The 26,107-nt window shown below is 42.2% G+C and overlaps 1 protein-coding gene across 1 annotated transcript in view; it reads left to right on the forward strand.

Annotated features, from left to right (window-relative positions):
- PARP1 (poly(ADP-ribose) polymerase 1) overlaps nucleotides 1-25,252 on the forward strand; it is a 34,056-nt gene extending 8,804 nt beyond the window's left edge. Inside the window, exons 5-23 of the mRNA XM_032683153.1 lie at nucleotides 2,995-3,091; nucleotides 4,526-4,642; nucleotides 6,164-6,340; nucleotides 6,788-6,929; nucleotides 8,595-8,735; nucleotides 9,474-9,716; nucleotides 10,875-10,943; nucleotides 11,693-11,825; nucleotides 13,010-13,205; nucleotides 14,480-14,608; nucleotides 17,801-17,884; nucleotides 18,704-18,826; nucleotides 19,297-19,425; nucleotides 20,157-20,255; nucleotides 20,803-20,955; nucleotides 21,233-21,360; nucleotides 21,744-21,805; nucleotides 22,882-22,996; nucleotides 24,407-25,252. Coding sequence (XP_032539044.1) covers nucleotides 2,995-3,091; nucleotides 4,526-4,642; nucleotides 6,164-6,340; nucleotides 6,788-6,929; nucleotides 8,595-8,735; nucleotides 9,474-9,716; nucleotides 10,875-10,943; nucleotides 11,693-11,825; nucleotides 13,010-13,205; nucleotides 14,480-14,608; nucleotides 17,801-17,884; nucleotides 18,704-18,826; nucleotides 19,297-19,425; nucleotides 20,157-20,255; nucleotides 20,803-20,955; nucleotides 21,233-21,360; nucleotides 21,744-21,805; nucleotides 22,882-22,996; nucleotides 24,407-24,488 — 2,419 coding nt within the window. The 3' untranslated portion in view covers nucleotides 24,489-25,252. The remainder of the gene's footprint in view (nucleotides 1-2,994; nucleotides 3,092-4,525; nucleotides 4,643-6,163; nucleotides 6,341-6,787; nucleotides 6,930-8,594; nucleotides 8,736-9,473; nucleotides 9,717-10,874; nucleotides 10,944-11,692; nucleotides 11,826-13,009; nucleotides 13,206-14,479; nucleotides 14,609-17,800; nucleotides 17,885-18,703; nucleotides 18,827-19,296; nucleotides 19,426-20,156; nucleotides 20,256-20,802; nucleotides 20,956-21,232; nucleotides 21,361-21,743; nucleotides 21,806-22,881; nucleotides 22,997-24,406) is intronic.
- The last annotated feature ends 855 nt before the right edge of the window (nucleotides 25,253-26,107 follow it).

The following is a 26,107-nucleotide window of genomic DNA, read 5'->3' on the forward strand; positions in this document are numbered from 1 at the left end:
GGAGGATGATCTTGTGTCCTTGCTTGCAGCTTCTCTGTAGAAGGAGTGCTCACATGCTGATGTAGCAAATGCAATAGCAGCTTGCGAGCACCCTTGGACAGTATTCTTTTGGTAGCATGTGTTTCACCCTCCTGCTTTGAGCTGTAAGAATTCCCTGTATTTTCTACCTCTCTTGTTTGGGTAGAATTTCTGTCCAGGACAGGAGCAATGGGTCCTTCTGGAGATGTCATGCAGCACTGGATTAACTGCAGAGGTTGCCTGAGGCAAATGATAAGTACTCAGGTCACTGACAGTCTGGCAGTGCTTTACTGTGAGGAGGTGAAAAGTGGAGTTCTTATTCCTCCCTGCATGGGCTGCTTGCCTTACCCAGCATTGCTGTGACTGTCCTTTCGACCCCTTCATTCTCACTGTAAGGCAGGGAACATGAAAAATATAGAGTAGATGGTAAAGGGGGGCCAGGCTAGAATGGGACAGGACAGTTCACCTCCATCTTCATTTCATTCCAAAGCTGGAATAAGTCTTGTAGCTGTGTATCCTCCATGAAGGTGAGAAGTGGTGTTTGTGTTGCCTGAGAAGTACTAAGCTGTTGGGCTGTACCTGTTGGATGTTGGAAGAGTGTCTTTTTCTCAGCAGGAAAAAGGGTGTACACAGTACCATCCAGCTGCTGTGAGCAGCACACAGTGTTTGGTCCCAAGGATGGAAGATAAAATTAATGTGTGTGTCGTTGAAAATGTATTTTGTCAATTGTTGTAAAATTTGCTCTTTTGGGAAGGTGCAAGATGAGTTCAGCTTTGCCATTCCCTTCTCTAGGCTATATATAATGATTAGTGTTTGCTTTAGCCTTGGGCATAGCCAGGCACAAAGGAGAAGGTGACCAAAAGCTTTATGCCTCTCTGTAGTTGGGATGATCCTTCCCACTCTGTTTGTTTCCAATGGCTGGAACAGGTATAGTAATCGCTCTGTCTGGGAGAGCAACTGCTGTCCCCTTAACTCTGAGGAGAAGCTGCCAAAACTGAGTCACTGCTGGAATTTGGATGCTTTCCCTGGGTCACAGGGCCTCTCAGCAGAGTGATCACCTTCCAGTGGTTGGTGTGCTGGATTTGCTTCTCTTGGAGACTAGGAGACAAGTTACATTATGGGAGTGAGTGCTGGCTTGCTGGAGGCAGCCTGACCATCAGCAGACACTGCAGATACACAGGGTTGGGCACCCATCCTAAGCACTTACACCTTCCCAAACCAGGGGGCTTAATACTGTAGCAGAGTGTGTTGTACTCAAGCTGGTATGTTTTTCCCAGACTGTGTTGTGTACCCCTGACTCTGTTCAAACTCAGGGAGGTCACTACCCTCATGGTGGGGCTCAGTGAACACTCTGGTCTTGCCCCTGGCAGAGACTGCAGCTGGGGAGGAGGGAGGACTTGCTTGGCCTGTGCACTGCTCTGGGTGTGCTGGAGCCAGTCCTGCTATGTTGGTTGCTGCTTGCCTGATTTAGAACACAATAAGGAGTTTTTCTCAAGCAATTGCTGGTAGCACAGTGCAGCTGTTTTCCCACCCTGAGGCAGTGCACAGCCCCAGCTCACTGATGGGAACTGGCAGGGGCACAGCTGGAAGATGAGCTCTTCTGCAAAACCAACCCTCAAAGACTTGCAGAGTGCTCTGAACCATGGTTTGGTGAGAGGTGCTGATGATGGGGCTAGTGGTGACCCCTGCAACTAAAATGAGCACTTGGCCCAATTATAGGGCCAGGATGGTCATTAGAATGTACAGGTCTCACGTGTGAGTCTCTGGGAAAAGAGTACCTTCTGACATCCTCCTGCAGCTTTATAGCTAATAAACTGTCATACAGAGTAAGTCTTAACAGTAGCAAAATACTAGAAAGTGAACTGTTTAAAACTGTAAGTAGGAGAGCAGTGGAGAATGTCAACTTTATGGCTTAACCATCATCCACAGCTTGTAAAATTAAAACAGATGCTTTCTTAAAAAGAAACCTGGCTGATGTTTCAATACAATAGCAGCTCTCTCAAAATGAATTTCAAGATTGAAGCTGTGTTCATTCTCTGCCTCGAGTTGCATGCTCATCCTGCCTCAACTGGGGCAAAATTTCCCTTTGTATTCTCATGGGGAGAGTACACACTGATTTGATTTATTAACATTGATGTATTTTGAAACCATGCAGATGAAGCGGATGACATAACTCTGGAAACACAAAGGATCTTCCTTTGAGGTCTCTTGTCATTCTGAAGTCTGCCAAAACCCCCCCAGTTTTCATTTGGCTTCCTCTTTCCAGTCTTTCTCAAGCAGTGTTTTTTATAACTTGTCCCTGTGAAGCTCTAGGACCCCAGCTAATAGCAATAAATTTCCACACACACAACTCACAATAGTACGTCACAAAACCGCTATTGGCCTGGGAACGCTTTTCAAGCAGAAACTTCCACCTGTTTGATTTCAGAGGCAGGACAATATTCCAGTTTGAAGAGAAACTAGATGGGAAATATCTAGTTTCCCAGTGTGTTAGCTTACTAAAGTTACTTAGTTTGCTGTCCTTCATTTCAGTATGGACTGTCTAAGCTGAAATATCAAGCTGTTGATTCGGCTGAAAGACACTGTGGTCTTTTAACCTTGCTACACCACCTTAGATTTGGAGAGCTATTCGGTGATTCTTAGCTGTGTCTTTAGGGTAACTAATATAGGTGTATATGAAGCTGCCTGGAAATGTTGCAGTATTTGACATGCTTTTCTGCCAGACCATATGATTACCCTGTGGAAAAGCTCTAAATGTATCTGACCTGATTGAGGCAACTCATGTTGTGGAGCCAAATACATGCATACAATCTAGCACTGAGGAATTTGAAAAATGGGTTTGCCTGCCAAGACTGAGGATATTCAAGCCTCTGCAGATATCGGCAGTCAGTAATCTGAGCTCTGGTAACTGCTGGACAGGCATTTAAATAACTTCCTTTCATGTGTATGTGGTTTTGTTTTGTTTTTCTCTATTAGAAAGAGGAAAGGAGAAGAGGTAGATGGAAATGTGACTGCAAAAAAGAAACAGAAAAAAGAAAAAGAGAAAGAGTCGAAGCAAGAAAAACAGCTGAAGGTGAGTTTTAGCTGATCACATCCTAAAAACTACTTTGTTAGAACAGTGCAGTGTCAGGCACTAACTGAAGAGCTGTAGCACATGGAGAAGGCAGTACCTTGTGCCCGGATGGAGCAGTTGCAGCACAGCTGGTCCTTGTGTCCTGGCACAGGTGGTGCCCTGTCACTAAGGCTTTGCTGAAGGCAATTCACCCTGACCCTTTCTCTCGAGACAGGAAGGATGTTTCTAGTCTAGGACTTGTGCTTATTGGATTTAAATAAATGAGGTTAAATGCCTTTTCTCTCAGAGAGGCTGTTTCTGTGGTCCTTCCTGTATCATCTGGCTGTGGTGGCTGGTGCTCGGAGCCCAAGCACTGTTGCAGAAGAGCTTGGGAAACAATAAATAGCTCATTGTAAAAAATTAAACAGAGATAAAGTGTGCAACTCTACATTAATGAGAAGTCATACATTTTTCACCCTCTAGGGAGATGTGTTCAGTTCTTGGGTGCAAATTGTGATAGATCACAGCTTTCTGCCTTTCACTTTCTAGAATATCATGGGAAGAATTCCCAGTAAAGCTTCAGGAATTTTGTATTTACTGAAAGTTCCCAAGAAAAAAAATTAACAAGCTGCTTTTGCTGCAATTGAAGTCTTAATGGAGCTGTAGAGAAACGGTGCCTCCACCTTTGAACAAAAGTTTTCTTTTTTGTTGTGTGGCAGCACCTTAATGAAAAAAAAAACTAGCTGAGAGATTTTGAAGGTATTGCTGCTGCAATGCAGATGTTCAGGACAGATCAAGGTACTTTGTGAATCCACTTCATGGATGAGCACTTCTTAGGGTTAGCTTTGGGTTTACTTTTTTAACAGCGTTTCATCGAGCATGATCATTAACACTGAAAATAAAACCATTTAACCCAGTTAACCAATTCTTCTAGGGTAGACTGCACCTCTGACTGTAGCCAGTGAAAACATTCAAAAACTGAGATATTTTAGAATGCTGCTTTGCTTTCCAACCCTTTCAACTTTTGTAGAAGATCCCAAAAGGATGTGCATGCTCCTCTGCACTGCTGTGGTGACTGAGCTGGTAGAAATTCCTCTTATGTTAAAATAAAATAAAAACCTTAAAATAAAAACAGTGACAATCAGCATTTCTGATTTTTTTTATTTTGATAAAAGGCTCAAATGCAGCCACATCCCTGCTATTATCAGTGTCAACTAGTTAGGTGGTATTTGCAAAGGCTGTTGAGAGCTTGCTTAGTAAGAACACTGCAATTTGAAGTCCGTGACTCCCTTTTGGTAAAGCTACTGGTTCTTGAAGCTCTTCACCTCACAGTCTGTGTGAGATGGTTTTAGCAAGCATGGACTTGCTAAAACCTTGTCCACATACTGCAGTTTTAAGAGTGTTCTTAGGTACTTGCAGTCGATTGCTTTCTAAGCTGCTGGGTTTTGTCAACAGGAGCAGACAGAGCTGATCTGGGGCATCAAGGATGAGCTGAGGAAGGTCTGCTCCACTAATGACTTGAAAGAGCTGCTGATCGCCAACAAACAGGAGGTTCCTTCAGGGGAGAATGCCGTGAGTTGATCTGTAGTTGCTCTGCGTGTGCACCGGCTCTTTGAATCAGTGAAGCTGACCCGACCCAATATTGCTGCAAGGTCCATGAATCTGAAGCACGTTCCTATAACACATAAGAAAGAAATCTGGTGCAAAGCCCAGTCCTTTTGTCCCAGGACCCTGGTGATATTGCTGTTAGGCTTCTTGTGAAGGGCAGTGTGGTGGTGTGTGATGCTGAGTTCAGCGCCTTGGTTGCAGTGATGTGCCTTTATTCTATGCTCAAAGTGGTCCATGGTTTTTTGTGGTGGTGGGTTTTTTTTTGTTTGTTTGTTTTTTTGTTGCTGTCTCCTTAAGAGCACTTCACATCGCCTTCCTCAATTATGCAAAATGAAGCAAAAACCGTAAAACTTCTTTCCCGGTTTCTTTTCTAAAAACTGTCAGTTTCAGTCTATGTAAGGTGTGAAAGTCTGCTCTCTTTCAGAGCCACATACTGCTTTAAGTATTTGTATTTATCAAGACTCTTTGAAAGGAGTGTGGGCTGGGATGTGGGAAGTGTCTAGACTCAAAATGGTCATGAAATACTCTCTAGGCAGGAAAACCTGGACTTGTCTGAGCCTACATTCCCACCTACCTACTCATGTGCTCAGAGGCAGTAGCTCATCTCCTCCTTGGCTGTTCTGGCATGGCAGCCTGATCAGGTGCTGTGTGGTAGGTATGTTCTCCTGAACCACAGAATTTTAGAACGGTTTGGGTTGGAAAAGATCATTTAGTTCCAAACCCTCTGCCATGGGCAGGGAATATCACTCCCTAGATCAGATTGCTCAAAGCCCCATCCAGCCTGACCTTGAGCACTTCCACAGATGGAGCATCCACAACTTCTCTGGGCAGCTAGTGCCTCACCACCATTGATGAGTGAAGGATTTCTTCCTAATATCCAATCTAAACCTACCCTCTTTCAGTTTAAAGCCATTCCCCCTTGTCCTACCACTACAGGCCCTTGTAAAAAGTGTCTCACCAGCTCTCTTGTAGACCCCATTTAGGTTCTGGAAGGTCCTATAAGGTCTCCCTGGAACCTTGTCTTCTCCAAGCTGCACAATCCCAGCTCCTTCAGCCTGTCTTTACAGGAAAGGTGCTCCAACCCTCTTCTCATTTTTGTGGCCCTCCTCTGGACTCATTTCCACAGGTCCATGTCCTTCTTATGTTGGGAGCCCCAGATCTGGAGGCAGCACTCCAGGTGGGGTCTCAGGAGAGTGGAGTGGAGGGGGAGAATCACCTCCCTCTTCCTGGACAGGAGAGACTGTGAGCCAGAGGTGTGAGCAGATAGGGTGTGACTGGAGAAACTTTGTGTCATGCCTCTAGGGCATCATATATCAATCAGTGTGGGTAAGAGTCGTGGTTTATGTTTAGTGTATGCGTGACACGCGCTGGAAACGTCTGCGTGCCAACAGCCCGACAGTTATTTTCATGCGCAGTGCAGTGCAGTGTGTGGGCTTCCAGCCTCCTCCTGCCGTGACCTGTTTTGTTGTTTCTCTGTTGCTTTAGATTTTGGACCGAGTAGCAGATGGGATGGCATTTGGAGCTCTGCTTCCCTGTGAGCAGTGTAAGGGGCAGTTTGTGTTCAAGAGCGATGCATATTACTGCTCAGGGGATATCACTGCCTGGACCAAGTGCGTTGCTAAAACGCAGACTCCCAACAGGAAAGACTGGGTAATCCCGAAGGTGAGTGTTTACTGCATATTTCATGTTCTGAAGCACATTTCTTAACTGATGTTACCTCTTGTGAGGAGATTGAATAAGCAGCAGTGAGTGTTGGATGCCTGAGAGCAGTGTGCTGCAGTGCTGAGCAGCTGTGACAGCAGGGAAGTCCTGTCACAGCCACATCCCTCCAGGAGCAGGCAGCTAATGCATAAATTAATCATATAATTTCCAGTAACACTACATTGAAAGAGATGTTGGTGGTTTGATTTAAAACTCATCACTTACCCTCTTCCAGCTTTGTTTTCACAGTCAGTGAAGTGGGGGTTTGCCTGCCTTAGTGTGAATCTCTCGGAAATCCTTTCCAAGACTTGCAGTAAATGCCAACATTTGGCCAGTGCTCAATTTAGCCTTCAAATCTAACAGTAGTGTTTGTTGGTTTTAAATTCTGCTTATGCTTCCATCCCACAGGAATTTCGGGAAATTCCTTACCTGAAGAAATTTAAATGTAAGAAGCAGGACAGGGTGTTCCCTCCAGATGCTGCAGCTGTGAACTCTGCGCCTCCTCCCTCTGCATCTGCTCCTTTGTCAGAGGCTGTGTCTGCACCCAGAGGTAAGTGTCTGGCTGGGCATGGGCTGGTGGAGTTTGGAATGATGCTCAGGCTGCCACTCCCAGCCAGACAAACGTGCCACCCTGAACAGGCATGCCCTTGTCCTCCTGTCCTCAAGCAGGCAGAGCTCTCCTGCTGATAAACAGTCTCATGTGCTTCATCTTCCTAGCACAGGTGGGCCCTGGTACAGTGGGTTGCCTGGGGACATGGACTTGAGGTCCTGGTTGTTTACTCACAAATCATTTTGTGTGTTTGTTGATGGTAAGGAAATGATGTGCTTGCAATGAATCAGAAACTTAAAATGCCGATGTTGCAAAATGTGTCCCAATGGAGACCTGCTGCAAAGTGCCTTGTTGCTTGGTTTCTTGGTGAACATCCAGGGACATGCATAATGCCAAATATTCCACATCATTTTAGATTTTAAGGGCAAAAGGGGTTTTTGTGATTTCTTTTTTTTTTTTTTTTTTTTGTGCGTGTGTAGTTTTTGGTTTGGTTTGGTTGGTTTTTGTTTGTTTGTTTTTAAATCATCCACTGAGATTTGGCTTTACCAATCACTGACTCCCCTTATGCAAAATAGTTGTGCTGTCTCCAGCCCACAAGCTGGCAAAAGGTTGGGCTCCAGAAACTCCCTTTAGGCTGCTGGAAGAGTTGTATGCTTTGGTGATATAGCCTGTCCATTAAGATCTATGCTGAATTCTTTCTTATTCAGCCTTTCTATCTCTGACCATAGTTTTGGGAGCAAGGCATTATTGTTACTTGGTGAAAAGGGTGAGAGTAATTCTGCACAGATAACTTCAGCCAGATCATGTTATTTTAGCAATGAAGACAAAATAACCCAGGTCTTGATTCTGATTAGCAAATTGATTCCACCCCAGTGCCCCCTGACAGTAAACTCAAAAAGTTTGACCAGATTTTAAAGCCAGGTTGCTTTGTTTGCTGGCAACCAAACAAATCTGAGTTGAGAGGAGCAGAGGAAACACAACCCTCGGTTGGTCAATCAGAGTTGATAGCATTTAGCTTCAGCAGTGCAAATATACTCTTAGATACTTACCGTGTCCTGGATGGACCCGCCTGCAGAGTGTTAACACGATGTGATGGTGCCTCAGATGGTTACCAGTCTACTCCTGACTTGTTATGGGGTTTGCATGGTACAGCCTTGTACTGTCTATAAGATCAAGACTCAAATATACTGTAATGTAGGAACACTGTTGCTTGAGAGATAATCCTCTCTGCAGCCCCTCAAAAACAGATTTCCTTTTGAAGAGGCAGGAGCTTTTGTGTGACAGTGAGTTTCTCCCATGTTGTTCAGGCATCAAAAAAGAGCGAAGCAGAGCACAGTCTCCAGTAGCACAGTACTGAAGCAGAGTGATTTTTTTTTTTTTTTTCATTTAACAAAACAAAAAAAGGGCAACTAATGTGCCTACATATGCATTTCCCTGTGTTCCGTCCCTTCTCTTTGTTGGCAGCTGCTGGGCTTTGTTGCTTTTCCTATGTTAAGGGGAACTTCCTCCCACTTGCTTAGCACAGTTGGGACCTGTTTGGCCCCTTGTCCCCCTGCCAGCTGGGCTGATTGTACGGAGTGGGGGGGGATGCTGTCCCTTTGTGCTTGTTGTGTGGGGAACTCTATGCCTGTTGCTACCATACTGTGTTATTTCCAAACCCCTTAGACAAACCACTGACCAACATGAAGATCCTGGTTGTTGGAAAGCTGTCAAAGAACAAGGAGGAGGTGAAGAGCATTGTGGAGGACCTGGGAGGAAAGATGACCACAACAGCTAACAAGGCCACCCTGTGCATCAGCACACAGAGTGAGCAGCCCTGCCTCGGTTACTGGTAGCACTGGTAACAGAGCTGAGCAGATTACAAAGGGCATGTGTCCTCAGAACCGTCTGGGGATCAGTGTTTGGATTAGGGGGAGTGTTTTATGTGCACACACGGCCTTAGTGTGCTTGGAAAACTAAAGACAGCTGTGTGCTGTTTGACTTCACTTGCTTAGCGGGTTAACCCTGTGGGTTGTGCCTTAAGGCTCTGTTGGGTCTGGCAGCTGGAGCTGGGATCTGTATGCAGACTGTGGTGCCGTGCAAACCACCCTTGTTGGGATGAGAGGTGCTGGGGGCTGTGTCTGTGCTTGCCTTGGAGAAGCTACAGAGCTGACTGTGGGTGCCTGAGGGCAGTTGTTTTCTCTACTGGCAAGTTAGGGTCTGCTCTTGCTCCCTGTTGGAGTCGGGGTGCAAACTGACTGCTGAGATAGATCTTCTCCCACTTGCCAGGAGGTCCCCAAGGAACTGTACAGCCCCAGCCTAGCTCTGGGAAGGTGAGAGCTGGACCAGTCTGGTAAAGCAGGAGTGTTCCTGCTCTAGTCCAAGCTGCAGATTTGAGCCGAAGGCGATTTTCCTCCCCAAAGAACATGTTGAATCCAAAATGTAGTGGAACTGTGTTTCCACAAAGTGTTACAGAGCCCTGAATCGTGGCCAAAGGGAGAGGCTGAGTTCTAAATCTTCACTGGGTTTTTTTTTTTCTCCCTTTTCCTACCCTTGCCTCTGCAGAGGATGTGGAGAAAATGAGCAAGAAGATGGAAGAAGTGAAGGAGGCCAAAGTCCGTGTGGTCTCAGAGGCGTTTCTTCAGGATGTGAAATCCTCCAGCAAGGACTTCCAGGAGCTTGTGTCTCTCCACGCGCTTTCCCCTTGGGGTGCAGAGGTGAAAATGGAGCATGAGGAAATGGCTGTGGATGGAAAGAGCAGCAAGCCCCCAAGTATGAAGAGTGCTGGCAAGGTCAAAGAAGAACAAGGTGATGAACAAAGCGGTTGTTTATCCACAGGCCTGTTCAATTCTGTGCATGCACAAAGCAAACCTGGGTATGGTCTGTCCTTGCCCTTTTCTTGAGTTCTCTGCCCTTTTTCTTGTAATAAATTTAAATAATGAGACCTTGGGGCAAAACTGGCTTTAAGTAAATGTGAAGCTGTCTCCTGAGCTGGCTTTTGTTTTCCCTAGGTCAGTCTTGCTTCAGAGATCTGCGCTGTATGTGCCCAGCCTTCCCTGACATCAGTCTAGTCTCTTCCTCATAAGACATCAGCTTCTTTGCCAGTTTTGGTCAATATTGCAGCTCCAGGGAGGTCCTGGGGCATCAAGATGACAGAGACTACTGTGACCCCCAAGGGGTGTTAGCAAGTGAGAAAATACTGGAGTCCAGAGCACTGGGTCTCTGCTACCACTGGGTCTCTGCTGCTTGATTAAGAACATAACGTTGTTTTAACAGAGGAGGAAAAATATCCACCACTAGTGGCATTGCTCACCAATGCCAGAGAGAGCTTGCATTATTAACTTTGGATCGTGAACAAAAACATCAGGTCTGCTCCCTTATCTTTGGAACCTGTTCTCTGTATCCTCCAAAGCAGAGGTTTCTGTCATACAGTTGGGTGTGTGATTGCCAGACTGTCTCACAGCAGTAGCATCTCCAGGAAATCTGAACACCCCCCCATGCCCTGTGAGTTTTTTAAATCCCATTTTGGGATTTGTAGTTACAGAATATGCCAAGTTGGAAGGGACCCACAAGGATCATTGAGTCCAGCTCCTGGCCCTGCACAGGACAATCCCCAAGAATCACACCATATGCCCTAGAGTATTGTCCAAACACTTCTTGAACTCTGTCAGGCTTGGTTGTGCTTATCTACTGTGCAGGTGAAAAAATGGTATGGTCCACCCCTTGGAGCCAGAAGGAGAGAGAGAGAATCTGGGAAATCTTATTTTTCATTTACTTGGTGGGGTGGAGGCTGTAATTTGACTGCTAAAGCTAGGTAAAAAAAAAAGCCATTGAAGTCATTGTGCTCATATATTGGAATCTGATTCACTTTAGGGTGATAATTATGCAAATTGAGAAATTTAAGTGTTGATTCAAGTCAGACTGTGTTGCTCACTTAGGAAAGAAATTAACTGTCGTTCATTGCAGGACCTAGCAAGTCTGAAAAGAAAATGAAGCTAACAGTGAAGGGTGGAGCAGCAGTAGATCCTGATTCTGGTGAGTGATAACAGTGCCTGCACTACCCACAGTCTTCAGGATGCGTGATTGTTTGCAAAGTGTTGCTTTGGTGAAAGGATAGGGGTTCCATAAAAGGATCACGAGTTTTTAAACCTTTTTTGTTGCTATCAAAGGAAGGATGTTGACTGACATCCGAAGCTGAATATTGTAGGATTGTTTAGTGGAGCTTTCAGAAGGACCTTTTAAACGAAAGCATGTGCCTTGTTCAGCTTCAGCAGCATCTGTCAGTGCGGTGAATAATGGCCCGGTCGGCAGAGGCCACAGGTCTGGCATGAACATCTGCCCCCAGAATTTTTGGGGAGCAGCTGATGCCACTCTCCAAACCTATGGTGCATGGATGTTGTTCTGAGAATTCCTACTGCATCCAAGGCCAAGCTTTGCTTTTCAGTCCATTTGCTAATGTGACACCTGCAGAGCTGCACCTCTTGAGAATTCCTTCAGCCGGTCATGCAGTGTTAGATAAGAGATTTTAGATCATCCTCTGTCAAAGGTTACAATTTTTTTCCCTCTTGTTAGGATTGATGTTCACTCCAGTTATCTTAAGATGCGTGCTCACAATTCATTAGAAGGAAAACGTGGTTCAGGTAGTTTTGAATGAGCATATGGTCACTGGTTTTGCAGTATTTTTGTTAAATCACACTACATGAAACATTTGGGTGAGCACAAATGCAGGAAGGAGAGCTAAAACAGTAACCTCCTCTGTGTTCTAATTTGTTTCTTCTCTGCAGGTTTGGAGGATTCTGCTCATGTCTTTGAAAAAGGTGGAAAAATTTTCAGTGCAACCTTGGGACTAGTAGATATTGTGAAAGGAACCAATTCCTATTATAAATTGCAGCTGCTAGAGGATGACAGAGAGAACAGGTGAGTTTAGTTTTCCCTTGAAATACTTTCGTTCACATTTTCCCTAATACATACTGGATTTTTGATATCTCTGAAAGCCACTTGTGAGTTAAATGTCTTTGAGGAGATACTTTTAAAAAACCCCACCGCAACCCAAACAAAAAAAAAAACAAAAACCAAAACTAAAAGAACTCCTCCAAACCTGCCAAACAACAAGCCACCCATGGAGAAATCTCTGCTCTGCATGGAGACATTTCTTTGTGATGTTGACAAAACCTAAGGGGGGGTGTGTTTCTCCATATTCTCCAACTTAATCTTGTCTTCTAATTGCAGAGCTGTAACCTGGGGAAACAAAACCAGATTCTGGCTGTTCTACCACAGTGTAGTCCTGAATTAAGCCCTGAGGCTTAACAAAATGCACTGAAATAGTCAGGGCTGATCACGTGTTTAGCTTTTCAGTCCCCTTGGGTGCATGGCGGAGCTGTCCAGTGGTTGCATTGCTGATGAGATAAAGAAATTGTGAGAGTGCTTTAATATGAAACTGCCCCTGCCAAACAAAGTGACACAGAAATCCAGGGTAGCTGATGTCTGTCATCAGTAACCATGGTTCAGCTCCAGATTTATTGCACTTTACCATGTTCATAATAAGCTTGTGTGCGAGGTTGTATCAGATCTGTGGTTCAGTACATGGAGGGATCTCTGTGCCTGCATTTCGTACCTGACGTACTGGAAAGGTTGACTGATTGTATCCCCATAAATACCATGGAAGCTCACCCAAAGTGGTGGAGACAGTACAAGCAAATACTTGATTTGCTTCTGGTTTCTCTAAAATACTGAACTCTGGGGCTTGAGGCTTAAAGGTGCGTTGTCTTAGTTTTTCAAATATATGATCCCAATAGCCTGAAGATTTTTATTTACAAACCATTAAGACTGAAGAGGTGTTAGGCTCTCTTTTCCTGCTGTGCACCCGTTTATTCTCAGGGCTGTAGTTCTGGTGCGTTTTTCTTGCCAGTTCTTGGACATACACTCTGTGGTGACTCCTTTGTTGATTTCCAGCAATTACTGATAGACAGTGTCTTCCATAAAATTAATGGTATGCAAGGACTGATCGGTTCTGTGGGTATTGCAGGGTCAGTCTCATTTGGACTGAGATCCAGCACTGGAGTGTCTTATGTCTGTTCTCTTCTCACATTTCATTTCTATAGATACTGGGTGTTCAGATCTTGGGGCCGTGTGGGCACTGTAATTGGGAGTAACAAGCTGGAGCAGATGCCATCAAAAGAAGATGCTGTTGAGCACTTCCTGAATTTGTATGAAGAGAAAACTGGCAATTCTTGGCATTCAAAGAACTTCACTAAATATCCAAAAAAATTCTACCCCCTGGAAATAGATTATGGACAGGTAACTGTGAAATGTCCAAGTACCAGGTGCAGCATTGCTTAGCTGCCTTGCTACAGCTATTCTGTTCTGTGCTCACTGTTGGATCTCTTACACTTAACAAACCAGAGGAATGAAGTGCAGCTATTGCATCTTCTCTGTGCTACAGGAGAGAACTGTAGATCAAGGAGTGCCATCCATTAAAACAGACTGTTGGGAAACTATGGAGTTTTCTGTTATCAAGGCTGAAGTCCCTTTAGTGCTTGTTCTTGTTTACTCTGTAGTTTCAAGGGTCTTAATTTGAACCTAATTCAGCAGTCAGTTCACATACATATTGTCTGAAAACCAGATTTTCTTCTATTTAAAATGGATACTTCTCATCTGTCTTCTGCCTCCAAAATCCTCCCAAATGCAGAAGCAACTCCTATGCAGCATTCTGCTTAGTGCACATTTTGAGCAGTCTGAGAAAGAGAAATTATTTGCTGCCAGTAAGGTTTGGCTATTTAGACAGCTAAGCTAAATAAGAATTCTCTTCTTGCTGCCCATTGAGGGTTTATATCTTTAAATAAAGACATACCTGTAACTTAAACTATTTTTGGATGAAATAGTTGAATGCTGTTAGTAAGCTATAAAGTTACCAGAAAACATGTTTTCAAGCTGTTGAGTTTTTGTGTGGCCAAATTAATGGATGTCGTCTTTTGATGCTTGAATTCTGGAAATTTGAATATTTCAGTGGCAAAGTGTCTGTTTCACTGCAATGTACAGTGTTACTCAAAGCACCTGGCAGATGCTTTATTTGTACAATGCTCTCTCCAAGAAGGCATCGAGATGGTATTTTGGGTAATTGATGATTCTTGTACACATCTGTGACAATTTTTATTACAAAAACTTGGTGAAACTAGTTATTACGTCTATTTTGTCATAAAAGCAGTAAAGTAAACAGTTATTTTTCATATCAAAGTCTCTGTGCAGCAGAAGGCTTGCCGAAAAAGTAATTAATACTGTTGCTTGAGGTGAAGCAGAGATGCAAAGAGAGTTTCTATTCCCTTAGTTCTGCTTTTCTGCTTACTTTTTACTGTGCTATCTCTTGAAATAACATCTGCCAAATTACTGAATAGGTGGGTTTTTAAGCCCACTTTGTTCCAAAATGTCAGAGCAATGTCCCACGCTCCCCATGAACTTCAGGCTAGTCATAGGATGCATACACTAAATTGGTTTTGAGTTGTTGCCATGGCAGCCAGCCTGTTACTTTTATCCTTTGTGATTTTGCTAATTCTGATACTATTTTTACCTCCTAGGATGAAGAAGCTGTCAGGAAACTGACAGTAGGTGCTGGGACAAAATCAAAACTTGCTAAGCCAATCCAAGATCTTATTAAGATGATCTTTGATGTGGAGAGCATGAAGAAAGCGATGGTGGAATTTGAGGTGACTTCTCCCTTCTAACCATCATACTTGCACAGACAGAATTTGCAAGTTCTTTGCAATCTGGGGTGCATCATACTTCCCAAAAGTCAGTGTAAGTTTTAGATCAGCCTTAAAATAAAGGCAAGAGTCCTGCTGGAATTTGCCAAGCATTGGAGGTAGTGACTTAGTTATGATACCTGCAGTTCTTAAAACACAGATACATTCTTTGCCTATTAGTGTCTTCAGTTTAACAAGCCTGTGAGAAAGTTGTCTGCCAGTCCTGGGATCAGTAATCATTCTGTCTTTTTGTTTGTTTGTTGTTTTTTTCCAGTGACATGCATAGTGACCACTGTTTACTGAATGCTCTTAAAATAGTAACACAGATAAGCAATTTGCTGGTGATGTGAGGCTGGAGACACGTCTTTTTTTTGCTAAGTGTTGAACCACATTTGGGGCTCGGGGGGTGCAGAACTACCGCTGGTTTAGGTAGCCATTGAGATGCAGCTCAGACTTGAGAAATGCTGCCAGTTAATACAAACTTATTAAGTGCCTTGACAAAGTCCACATCCTCTTCTGAACAGGGCAAAACTTGAGATTGTTTTTGTTGTATTTCTCATTTGTTCTAATAATACTCTATTTTCATCCATCATTATTTCGTCCATACTTCTTGATCCATCTTTCTAACAAGCTTTCAGAGAGTTGTTCTCTGTCTTCACCTGTCTCTCCTTGCACAGTTTTACTGGTGTTCAGAGATCCTGCTGTTTGTTTTAATGCAGCCATTCAAACTGAATTGATTCTAAATAACAAATTCTGATTTTCTTCAGCCAGCTTAGTTATCCTGCCTTAAGACTTCTTATTTAGCTGTTTTTTCTCTGTAGCAGTATTTTGTGTATCTGCCTTTCAGAAAAGCTTTGCACTGTTTTCTACAGAAAGCTTTGCACAGCATTTTGTAGCACCTTCAGTTAATTGTGTTCTCCTGTATCTTCAGAGGTGCTTTACATCCAAATCTTGTTTAATATTAATAATTCTTTGTAACTGTAACTGGCTAAAGACTCTGAACCGATCATCATCTCATGTCATTTGGTTTTGTAGAACTCTGTTGAAACGATGTTAATTCACACCATCTGCAGATCTATAGTAGAACTGGGACTCCAGATGGGCCTGTCTTCCTATTAGATTTATCTTCCTGTACTGATGCTGCCGAACAGCTGTGTTCCATTAGAGGAAATAATATTTTTCCTAGTGAGAGGTTTCTGTGCATCATCCAGAAATGGCTGCTTGGTTCCTTTAATCAGCCTGCTCTTGAGTATTTCATTCCATCCAGGCGTTCTCGCTCTGCCAAAAGTGCAGCAAATTCTTAGTTGTTCTGTTACATGACAATGGATTTATCTGATGCATTTATGTTCCTGCTTCTAATTTAGCCTTCAAGAATTTTACCTGACCAAGCATACAGGAGTTTATTACAATTATCTATGTCATTGCCTTACATGAAAGGGCTTGTTAGAGGACTGAGTCTACTCTAATGCTGTGTCTTCCTTTGCCTGAGTGGAAGGCAAAACATCTTCCTTGCCTCTCATGGCAGTCTTGGTGCACACATCTGTGATGTGGAGCTAATTCTTCTTGTTAACCTCAGTACTTCTGGTGGTAATTGTAGTGCTGCTGTTGTTTTAGACCAAGTCCCTTGGCTGCTGTATTCTTTTGACACATCTAACAATAAAGCTTTGGATGCAGCTGAGCTTTATATCAGAGCTTAGCTCTGCAGGGCTCTGACTACCTCCCATGAGTTGCAGGAGGCACAAACTCCAGCCCTTTGGCAGTTTGTGGTCTCTGTCGGAGTTGTACTCCTAAATCACATAATTGGGGGATGTTTTATAGGTGTTAGTGTTTTAGTGCTTATATATGTTATTTTATGCATTTATTTAACTTATGGTTGATATAGGTGTCTGCAGCTATTCTACACATCCAAGTTCAATAGCCCATTTTACTTTTACATGTTCTGCATGATTTTTCAGCTGATAATTAGATAATACAAGAGAGTATTGGCCGCAAGAGTTTGGGAGCTAAAAATCTATTGCAGGTTGTTTTTTGTTAGATTATTAATCTTGGCTTTGTGCCTCTCACATCCCCAAGACATGATTGGTTTTGAAGCCTGTCTTCCCTCCTGCAGCCCATCTTGGCTTTTCTTGGTATCTGGCTTTATGTATACTTAGCTGTCACTAAAGGTAAAGTTCTCCTAAACCCAGTACAGGCTGGGAATCTCCATGCAAAATCACTTCTTTCACACCAATCTCTGTGGCTTGGAAGAGCCTTCCAAGTTCAGCTTGCAGAGAAGATTTGCATACAGCTGGGTATCCTAGCTCCATGGGGAATAAATAATGTGGAACTTAGCCAGATGGTATGTGATAGTCATGATTTCATAGTATCTTCTGTCCATGAGCTAAATCTTAAACCCACTGAGTTAAGTAAAAGCTAGTTTGACCTGCAGAGTGTATCTTGAGTATTGTCAAGAGTCCAGAGGGTGTAGGTATGATCTTTTAGAAAGACTCCATTGGGCTTGATTTTTGTTGAATGTTTTTGCATTCAGATGGTTCTTAACAATGAAGGATTTCCGAAACTCTCCCAAGATCCATCAATACGCAAAGAAAACCAACATCTGAGTTAAATCAGTGGATAAATGCAGGCAACGAAGACATCATTTTTAACTTTGTTGGAGTTTTTTGGTTCATTTTTCATGAATTAATATGAAGCGCCTTATAACCTCTTTGCATTTGACCCTTGATAATTGTAAAGTTGGAAGAGGTTGTCTGGGTTGTACCTAGAGTCACAGATTTCTTATGAACAAGAGTTCCTTCAGTTGGTTTGCTTCTTTGCCAGGCTGAAGTGTGTGGTTACTGAAGTGATTGAGGAGTGCATCTGACACCAGGTTAATATTAAACTTCATGCCAGACACTTAATACCCTAATTTGGCATTGCCCTAGCATGTGTGCTTAGCTTCCTATTGCTAAGTATTCCTTTGGTTGTAGGATGTCTTCTCAATGGTGTGTCCTTCTGACATAATTCCTCAGTCCACAGAGTCCTCAGTCCAATGTCTCCATTCTTAAGGGGTCAGTCCTACTCACATGGAGGGATTAGTTTCCCTAGAAACCAGAGAGGGAATGCTGCAGTGGTTTAAATGTAGTGAGATTTGGTTTTAATCACTTATATTTTCATCAGATTGACCTGCAGAAGATGCCACTGGGAAAACTGAGCAAACGACAGATCCAGAGCGCATACTCCATCCTGAATGAGGTTCAGCAGGTGAGCATGGGAGATGGTAGAAAAAAAGGGGAATTCAGAATTTGTTGTGGACTTGGAGTGGGGTGAATGTTGACTTGTGCGTATAAAAATCTGTGCTTTCTTTCACTCTTTCTGGAGAAGAAGATGTGGCTTCCACGGGTAGTCTCTTCACTGTTGTACCAGTTTGGGCAGTACTTCTATCTTTCACCCTTTGGTAGCACAAACTTTAGGCTGAGCCAGACATGAATGGCAGTTGAGCAAATGAAGCCAGTGTCTTGTTCTAGTAGTGAGCTGGCGTTCCTACCCCAGAGAATTCTATTAGAGGATGAGCATAAAGGTTAAGTTGACACAGGAAAGGGTCTGATTTGATAACGTTATTGTATTTACACATCATGATCTGAACCATTCCAGAGTCACTACATAGTATTGCCTGAACAACTTGCAAAAGTGTACCAGCATATAACCTATTTTTTTTGTCATAGGCTCCCTGGCAAAGCATAGGTACAGGAGCGGAACTTCAGTTGCGAGAACAGACCAGAGCCTTGACAAGGATATGCACCCTTTCCATATCCAGAAGACTTTATTTTGCCCTCCAGAACCATAATCCCCATTAGATTTTTTTCACATGAGAAATTCAGTGTATCTCTGTGCAAATACTGTGACTTACTACATGCAAGACAATTAAGTAGAATTGCACTTTTTAGTCCTGTGAGAGTTTCAGCATAAGCACTATTTGTATTGCTGCTTCTGTGTTAGTCCTATAGTATCTTTTATGTGTTTATTGCTATGGAGACTTAGTCTTACTCAGTAATTTTTTTTGGTGCTTGTTGTCTTGTCTAGGCAGTTTCTGACAGTGGTTCAGAATCCCAGATCTTGGACCTCTCCAACCGCTTCTATACTCTGATTCCTCATGACTTCGGGATGAAGAAACCACCTCTCCTAAATAACTTGGAATACATTCAGGTATTGACTGGAAACAGTATGTTTTTTGCAGGCAATAGATCTGATATCAGACATCTTACACAGAGAATATGCGAGATTGTAACACTTACTGTAACCTCATAAAAGCACGAGGTTAAAGTAAATGTTCAAACCTCACAAACAGAAAGATATTCTGAAGAAAAACAAGTTTAACTTACTTTAACCTCATGAAAGCATGAGGTTAAACTTGTTTTTTTTAAGAATATAATTTTCTTTATGTGCATGTGTCTGTGTAAATAATTATATGTATGATATATTAGAAGATAGAGATGTTATGTATACAGGTTTGGGTATATTTTAATATATTTAAGTATATATATTTAAAAGACAGTGTTGTTAGATGTCACCATGTGGCCAGTGACTGTCATATACTTCTATAATTTGGGGTATTCCAGATTTATTCTGAACATGTCAAAGAAACTAACATAAGAAAACCTATTTGAATTCTTCAGGCTAAAGTGCAGATGTTGGACAACTTGCTTGACATTGAGGTTGCTTACAGCCTTCTCAGAGGTGGAAATGAAGATGGAGATAAAGACCCAATTGACATCAACTATGAAAAACTTCGAACTGATATTAAGGTAAAGGAAATAAAAGGAAACGAGTGACTGTGAATATTTTGGAGTATAACAAATCAACTAAACTGTAACTGGACAGATGTATTGCTACTGAGATGGTTAGGGGACTGGGCCATGGGTTGTATTAGGACATGCTGAGAGAACTGGGCCTTTTTGACATGGAGGAAAGAAGACTCAAGGGATATCTTATCAATGTTTATGAATACCTGATGGAGGAAGGGAGGAAAGAAGGCAGAGTCAGACTTTTCTCAGTGGCTCCCAGTGACAAGAGGCAATGGGCACCAATTGAAATACAATTTATAATTCATATGTAAACAAAAGAAAAAGATTTTGTTGTTGATGATGTTAGGTTTTGGGTTTTTAATTTGTTTGCTCTGACAGTGGTCAAACGCTGGAAAAAGTTGCCCAGAGAGGCTGTGGAGGCTCCATTCTTGGAGGTGTTCAAAGCTTGATTGGACTCAGCCCTCGGCTACCTCCTCCAGCTTACCCTGCTCTGAGTAGTGGAGTTAAAAATCATCTTAATTTCAAGCAGTGCCTTCCTGTCTCAGACATTCTGTGACTGAGTGCTATCTATATATCTGTATATAGACATTTCAATAGCTGGGAATATATTTCCACCTAAATGGTAAAGGAGGCTTAAGCCGAGCAGCTGCAAGCATAGGGCGGGTGTCGTTGTGTTACAAGAAGCCTTTTAGTTTGGATGCTAAAGAAACTTCTCGTTTGCCTCTCTGCAGGTTGTTGACAAAGACTCAGAAGAAGCCAAGATTATTAAACAATATGTGAAGAATACTCATGCTGCTACGCACAATGCATATGACCTCAAAGTCGTGGATGTAAGCTGGGCTATGCTGGGGTTTAACTTTGTGAAGATGGACTTTTCTTAGTTGACTAGTTTGCAGTTTCCTTTTACTTTTGAGTAGCTTGCCCAGTTTCCTTTGTTGAAGGGATGGTTTGGTAGAAAAGTTCCTATTTAATAGAATAGCAGAAGTGTAGGCAGAGATGAATCTAAGCTTAAAGAGGTGTCTTTGTGTTTGTGTTTTTATTTGAATTTAATTGGACTCAAAGGGGAGGTGGAGGAGCAATCATCTGAAATTGAGCCTTAGTTCATTGAATGATTTTTCAGGAAAATAAAACCTCATGAAAATGCAGAAGAGAAGGTGGAGAAGTAATCAATAAGAACCATGTGATCAATGCTACCTCTTTTTTGCTAGCATGACATAGCAAATTACAAACACTAAAAACCATCCAGATCAATTTTCATAGCAGATTAATGTGTATTTCAGATGGGATGATTTTCCCCCAGCCCCCCGATTAGTTGCACGAAGGTAACGATTGGCTCGCTTTGTTGTTCTTTTTCTCCTATCCCTTTGTGAACGGAAGATCTTCAGGATTGAGCGCGAAGGGGAGAGTCAGCGTTACAAGCCATTTAAGCAGCTTCACAATCGCCAGCTGCTGTGGCACGGCTCCCGCACCACCAACTTCGCCGGGATCCTCTCGCAGGGTCTCCGGATAGCTCCGCCTGAAGCTCCTGTGGTATGTGAAACAGCTTCTCTGGCTGCCTGGATCCCTGTGCCCAGGGATGACCACAGTCAGACAACCTAAATCAAGAGAATTTCTGTGTGGGGTGGGCCTTGTTGTTATCTGTCAGCATTCACACGCCAATGTGTGTCCCAAGTGAGTTGCTGACTGGTGTCCACAAGAGCTGGAGTTGCAGCTTTGCTCTCCTGGGAGCCCAGCCAGGTGGATTCAATGCTGCCTTTGTGTTATTATCCCAGTTTTATTTATTTATTTATTTATTTTCTGCTTGCAGACTGGCTACATGTTTGGGAAGGGCATCTATTTTGCAGACATGGTATCCAAGAGTGCCAACTACTGTCACACATCTCAGGCTGATCCCATAGGTTTAGTACTACTGGGAGAAGTTGCCCTTGGGAATATGTAAGTAATTTATGAGGAGTATTTGCCAAGTGTGCTTAATATATCCCTGTAGAAGGTGATGCTAAAATTGCAAGCCTTCTCTTCAGTGTGAGGATAGAGTACATGGTATTTCTTTAGGAACAAGATTTGTTTTTTCTTAAAATGAGAGCTATTTGATGGGGGGGAAAAAAATCATTATTACTGTTCTAGCTAGAATCTTCTACAAAATGCCAACATCATCCAAATTAGTAACCGAGACAAGGAAGGCTGTTGAGTTCCAGAAGCCTAGATTAACTTTATATTAACTCACCATAAACTGAAGCCTGAAAAATTTATGATTTTTTTTCACCAGTATAGTTTAAGATGAATGTAAAATGCTATTGTGTGTTCTTTGTGCTGTCCAGGTATGAGCTAAAGAACGCTTCTCACATCACAAAATTGCCCAAGGGAAAACACAGTGTGAAAGGTAAGCATTAGCAGTTGTCATTGGTAGCCTGTAATAGGTGGCAAACTTGGGTTGTGGCGCTCTGCTTAGTGAAGGGCACTGTAGTCATTTCAGAGCTGGACTTCTTTAAGAAGTTACATAATGTTCCCCTATAGTTGCATCAGTATATGTGTATGTGTTGTTTCAAGATGGAAGCTAGTACACTTGGAGTGTTAAGATTGAAGGTGCCTGAAGTTTAGGAGGAAACTTTTATTCGATATTACACAGGAAAAAAATATAGGGTGCATTCTCGAACTTCTTACTCGCTTTCATTTTAACAATACTGTGTATTTTAGAAGAAAGATGCAAGGTTTGATAGATCACAAGAATAATTGTTTAGCTTTCAAAGTGCCTTAGAAGCTTGGAGAGAAGAGAAAAGCTAAGAATAAAAGTTCAGATGGAACAGCTGTTCTCATTACACTTCTATCTGCAAAAAGTATATTGCACTGAAAAAGAAGATGAGAGAAAAGACTTAGCTCTTTAATTCAAGGGAAAGAAATGGTAATCATGACTGCCTTCTGTACCGAGATGGGAGACTGAAGAACAGTAACATTCAGTAATGAGTGGCTTTTCTTAAACTATTCATTTTGAGAGGCTTAAAACATCAGTTGCCTAAAATAGAATAAAATGTGATTTAGCATCTTTTTCAATACATGCTACACACATTATTATGATGTCAAATCAGATTTGTATTGAAAAGTTTAAAGAGAATAAGAATTGGTTTGTTATACTTGTCTAAAAACGCTGCAATGTGCATGTTTTCATTAATGGAGCTGGGATATGAGAGCTATAAATCTTTGTTTTAGCTTTGATCATACAGATTAGACAATTAAGTCGAAAGTCTAAAATTGTCACTTCTAATGTAGCAGAGCACAGCTGCCATAAGTATGGTGATGCTAAATTGAATGAACAGACTGTATTCCTTGTGTTCTTTTTAAGGTACTTCTACACTTGATTTGAAAGTACATGTGAAGTAGTATTTGGCTGGCTAAGTGATTTTATGTGCAAAGTCTGTATTTGCCTTCTAGGTTTGTAACTGATGTTTTTTCGCTTTCTAGGCTTGGGCAAAACTGCACCTGATCCCACAGCCACTACCACCCTTGGTGGTGTAGAGGTTCCCCTAGGGAATGGGATCTCAACGGGAATTAATGATACCTGTCTCCTGTATAATGAGTATCCTTTGCTGTTATGTTGGCTGCACGCAGTGTCTGAGTGTTGCTGAGTTTAGCAGGACCTTGCTGAGGCAGGCCAGGAGTTTTGGCACTGTGTTTGCTTTCTTTCACATTTGCTTTGGAGAGCATTTGCAGACAATCCCTTCTGCAAGGGAGGTGATTTTATGGTTGTTGCATTTGAGTTGTCATTCTGTAAAACTAGAAAACTATACATGTAGCAATAGCTGTTGCTCCAACAGGACTCAATACCTGAAGGCGTTGGAGTGGCCAAGCAACACTGCCAAGTAGTATCTTGCCCAGAGATGTGCCAGGACAAGGAGAAGGGAATGCAGCCTATGGTTTCACATCGATCCCGTCTGGTTTCTTCCTCATGGTGCTGTGGCTGGCCAGCGTGGCCACGAGGGTGGGGGGAGCCAGCTCTGTGCTTTAGGGAATTTGTCATCACATCTCATGTGTTCCACAGACCCTTTGCAGGTTTTGAGTGGCTATTCATTCCAAATGTGTGCTTAACATTCACAAGAGGTAATAAGAATATGTATAAGTGGTGTCTAAGGTCCTGAGTCAATCTCTTCACTGTCAGTGAAGCAGGAAAACCATTAATGCAACCTCAGGGTTTGTAGAAACTGTCTTCTCTCTTGGTGAGCTCTTTTCCTCCGACGAGCAGTCTTGGCAACACAACTCAGGGCAATACTGTTTTTATCTTGAGTTTTCTTAAATATAGTATCTGTCTTGGTCAGACAATAAACTATAATACAATTAATATTTGCTAATTGAGGTAAAATAAGGGGCATTCATTTTGTTTTACACTTTAGGATCAGAGGTAAGTTTGAGGCCTAAAGCTTTGAGAAACAAATAGGTGAGCTGGGACTTCCTGTGAAAAAATAAGAATGTGCAAGCACTGCCAACAATTGTAGAGCTCTTCTCTGTGATTCCAGTTTGGGTTTTTTAGTGGGAAATTAAGAGGCATTAATGACTTGGTGCTGGAAAATAGCAACAGAGCTGCAATTATAATTGTAAATGCCGGGTCTGTAACTGAAGATCTCATCTAGGCTACGTCACTCTGCTGTTTAGATAGCGAGAGAGATGTGTGTTACTGTCTGACAAAAAATAATCTGCAAGAACTACAGCCCCGTATCTGAGTCGGTTCACCTGCCTGTCACTCAGGATTCTGCTGCACCATTGTCAGTTCTCCTTGCAACTGCTAATTGCTTGTTTATAACTATAGTGTAAAACACTTCAGATTAAAAGAGTAGTCAGATTTAAAATGTTGTGATTTGAGCTGTTAGAGCTGGTTAATCGCACAGGCATCTGTGTAGTAATGTAAATTGAAAGGTGAAGTTCGACTGTGTTTTGAGTCTTTTCTGTGTTATTAATATCAATTACTGTAATTATTCCTTAACACTCTTCCCAGATATATTGTGTATGATGTTGCTCAGGTAAATCTGAAGTACCTGCTGAAACTGAAATTCAACTATAAGACATCACTCTGGTGAACAGTATTTAGAAGCCCCGTTAGAGTTATACTGTAGTTACACTATAGCGTTGACTTCTGACATGCTTATGCATTGACTTCTCTTACCAAGATATCAAGAGCTAAACTGCAGAAGAGGTTACTAAATCCCATTTAGTACAACACTTAGTGAAAGTTTTATATAAAAGCGTGACAATACATGGACGTGAATTCTGATGGGAACGGAGTATCTGGTTTTGTTTTTTACCACTTCTAATTTCGGTGCTTTCAAGTGTTTCTTTTAATTGATCATACTGAGAATGAAAAAAGAAAAATAAATTAAGCTGATGTTTTTAGCCAAACAGAGCTGGGCAACAGCAGGAGAAGGCATTTGACGGTGTTTGTGATATTTGCTCTGTTAGGGTTCCCCCTGGTTTAAGATACACTTTTTCAGTTTTCATTTGAATAAATGATAAATGTGCATTTATTTTGAGGTAAAAAAAAAAATAAAAGCTAATTTCATACTAACAGCTTTATGTTTCAAAACTTCCAAATTGTTTTGGTTTTGAGTCATGATTTAAATGTATTTCGTAGAATGTTCCTAAACATGATATCTCTCTCAAAGATCAAATGCCAAATATTGAAATCTGTAGTCACATTTCAGGAAGTCATGGTGAAATGAAAATTTGAACTTTCTGCTGAGACTTCATCTGTCAACAGTTGGTGTGGTAAACATGGAAAATGACCTTGTGGCTGTTTGAATTTAGTATTAGCCCCAATAAACCTCCTTTAAATACCTACCTTTAACATGATGTAAGTTGGTTGTTGTAGACGTCCTAACAAAGCTGCAAGTTGAGTTTGGGCTCCAGCTTCATTCATCGAGACGTGGAGTGAGGTCTGTTGCTATGCTGTGGGTAGTCTCGAAACAGCAATATAAACTGATAATTTCCATGTTTAACGTTTTTTTACTTCTCACTTTCAGTAAGTCATTGAGTAATATGGGAGCATTTAACTATAGAGCAACATCAGATCTTTCTCTTCAAAAATTACTGATTTCCCTGAGGAGAGAGTTGGCTAATTCCTAAGAAGGGGACACTTCAAACTCATTCTGATGGCTGTGGCTTCAGTCTTTAGTAACCTGCCTGGAAACAGCAGATCTATTTCCTAAAATATTGTCAGGTCCCAGTGCCTTTTTCAGAAGAAGTTCAAATCCAAAGTGGTTGCTGATGGTGCAGATCTTTCCAGGAACCCCTGAAGGAGAGGAGGATGAGGAGTGATAGATAGAAGAAAATGTGGAAGAACTGGGTAAGTCGTATGGCTTGAGGATAGCTCGACAGAAAAGAATTGATTGAGGTTGCTGCTAATGGATTTTGAGAGGAAGTGAAGAGAGTGGCCCATGTCTTCTGGCTCTTAAGTAGCTTAACCAGTGGCTAATCATTGGTTTGCTTCCAAAAAAAAACTTCTGGCCAGGCACTTAAAATATGATTTTTGTCAGTCTCTGAAGGAGAACATGAGAACTGGCTGAGTTTAGTTGTGAAGTAGATAATTATTTTTTTCCCCCCAAAAAAACAGCCTGCAGTTCAGTTTGGGACCAGGAGTTAAAGATACCTGCTTTTGTTGCTCCCTCTGTTACCTGTACTGGAGGTGGCTCAAAGTTGCCTT

The sequence above is a fragment of the Chiroxiphia lanceolata genome, chromosome 3 (assembly GCF_009829145.1).
Source record: "Chiroxiphia lanceolata isolate bChiLan1 chromosome 3, bChiLan1.pri, whole genome shotgun sequence".
In the NCBI taxonomy this organism is placed as follows: domain Eukaryota; kingdom Metazoa; phylum Chordata; class Aves; order Passeriformes; family Pipridae; genus Chiroxiphia; species Chiroxiphia lanceolata.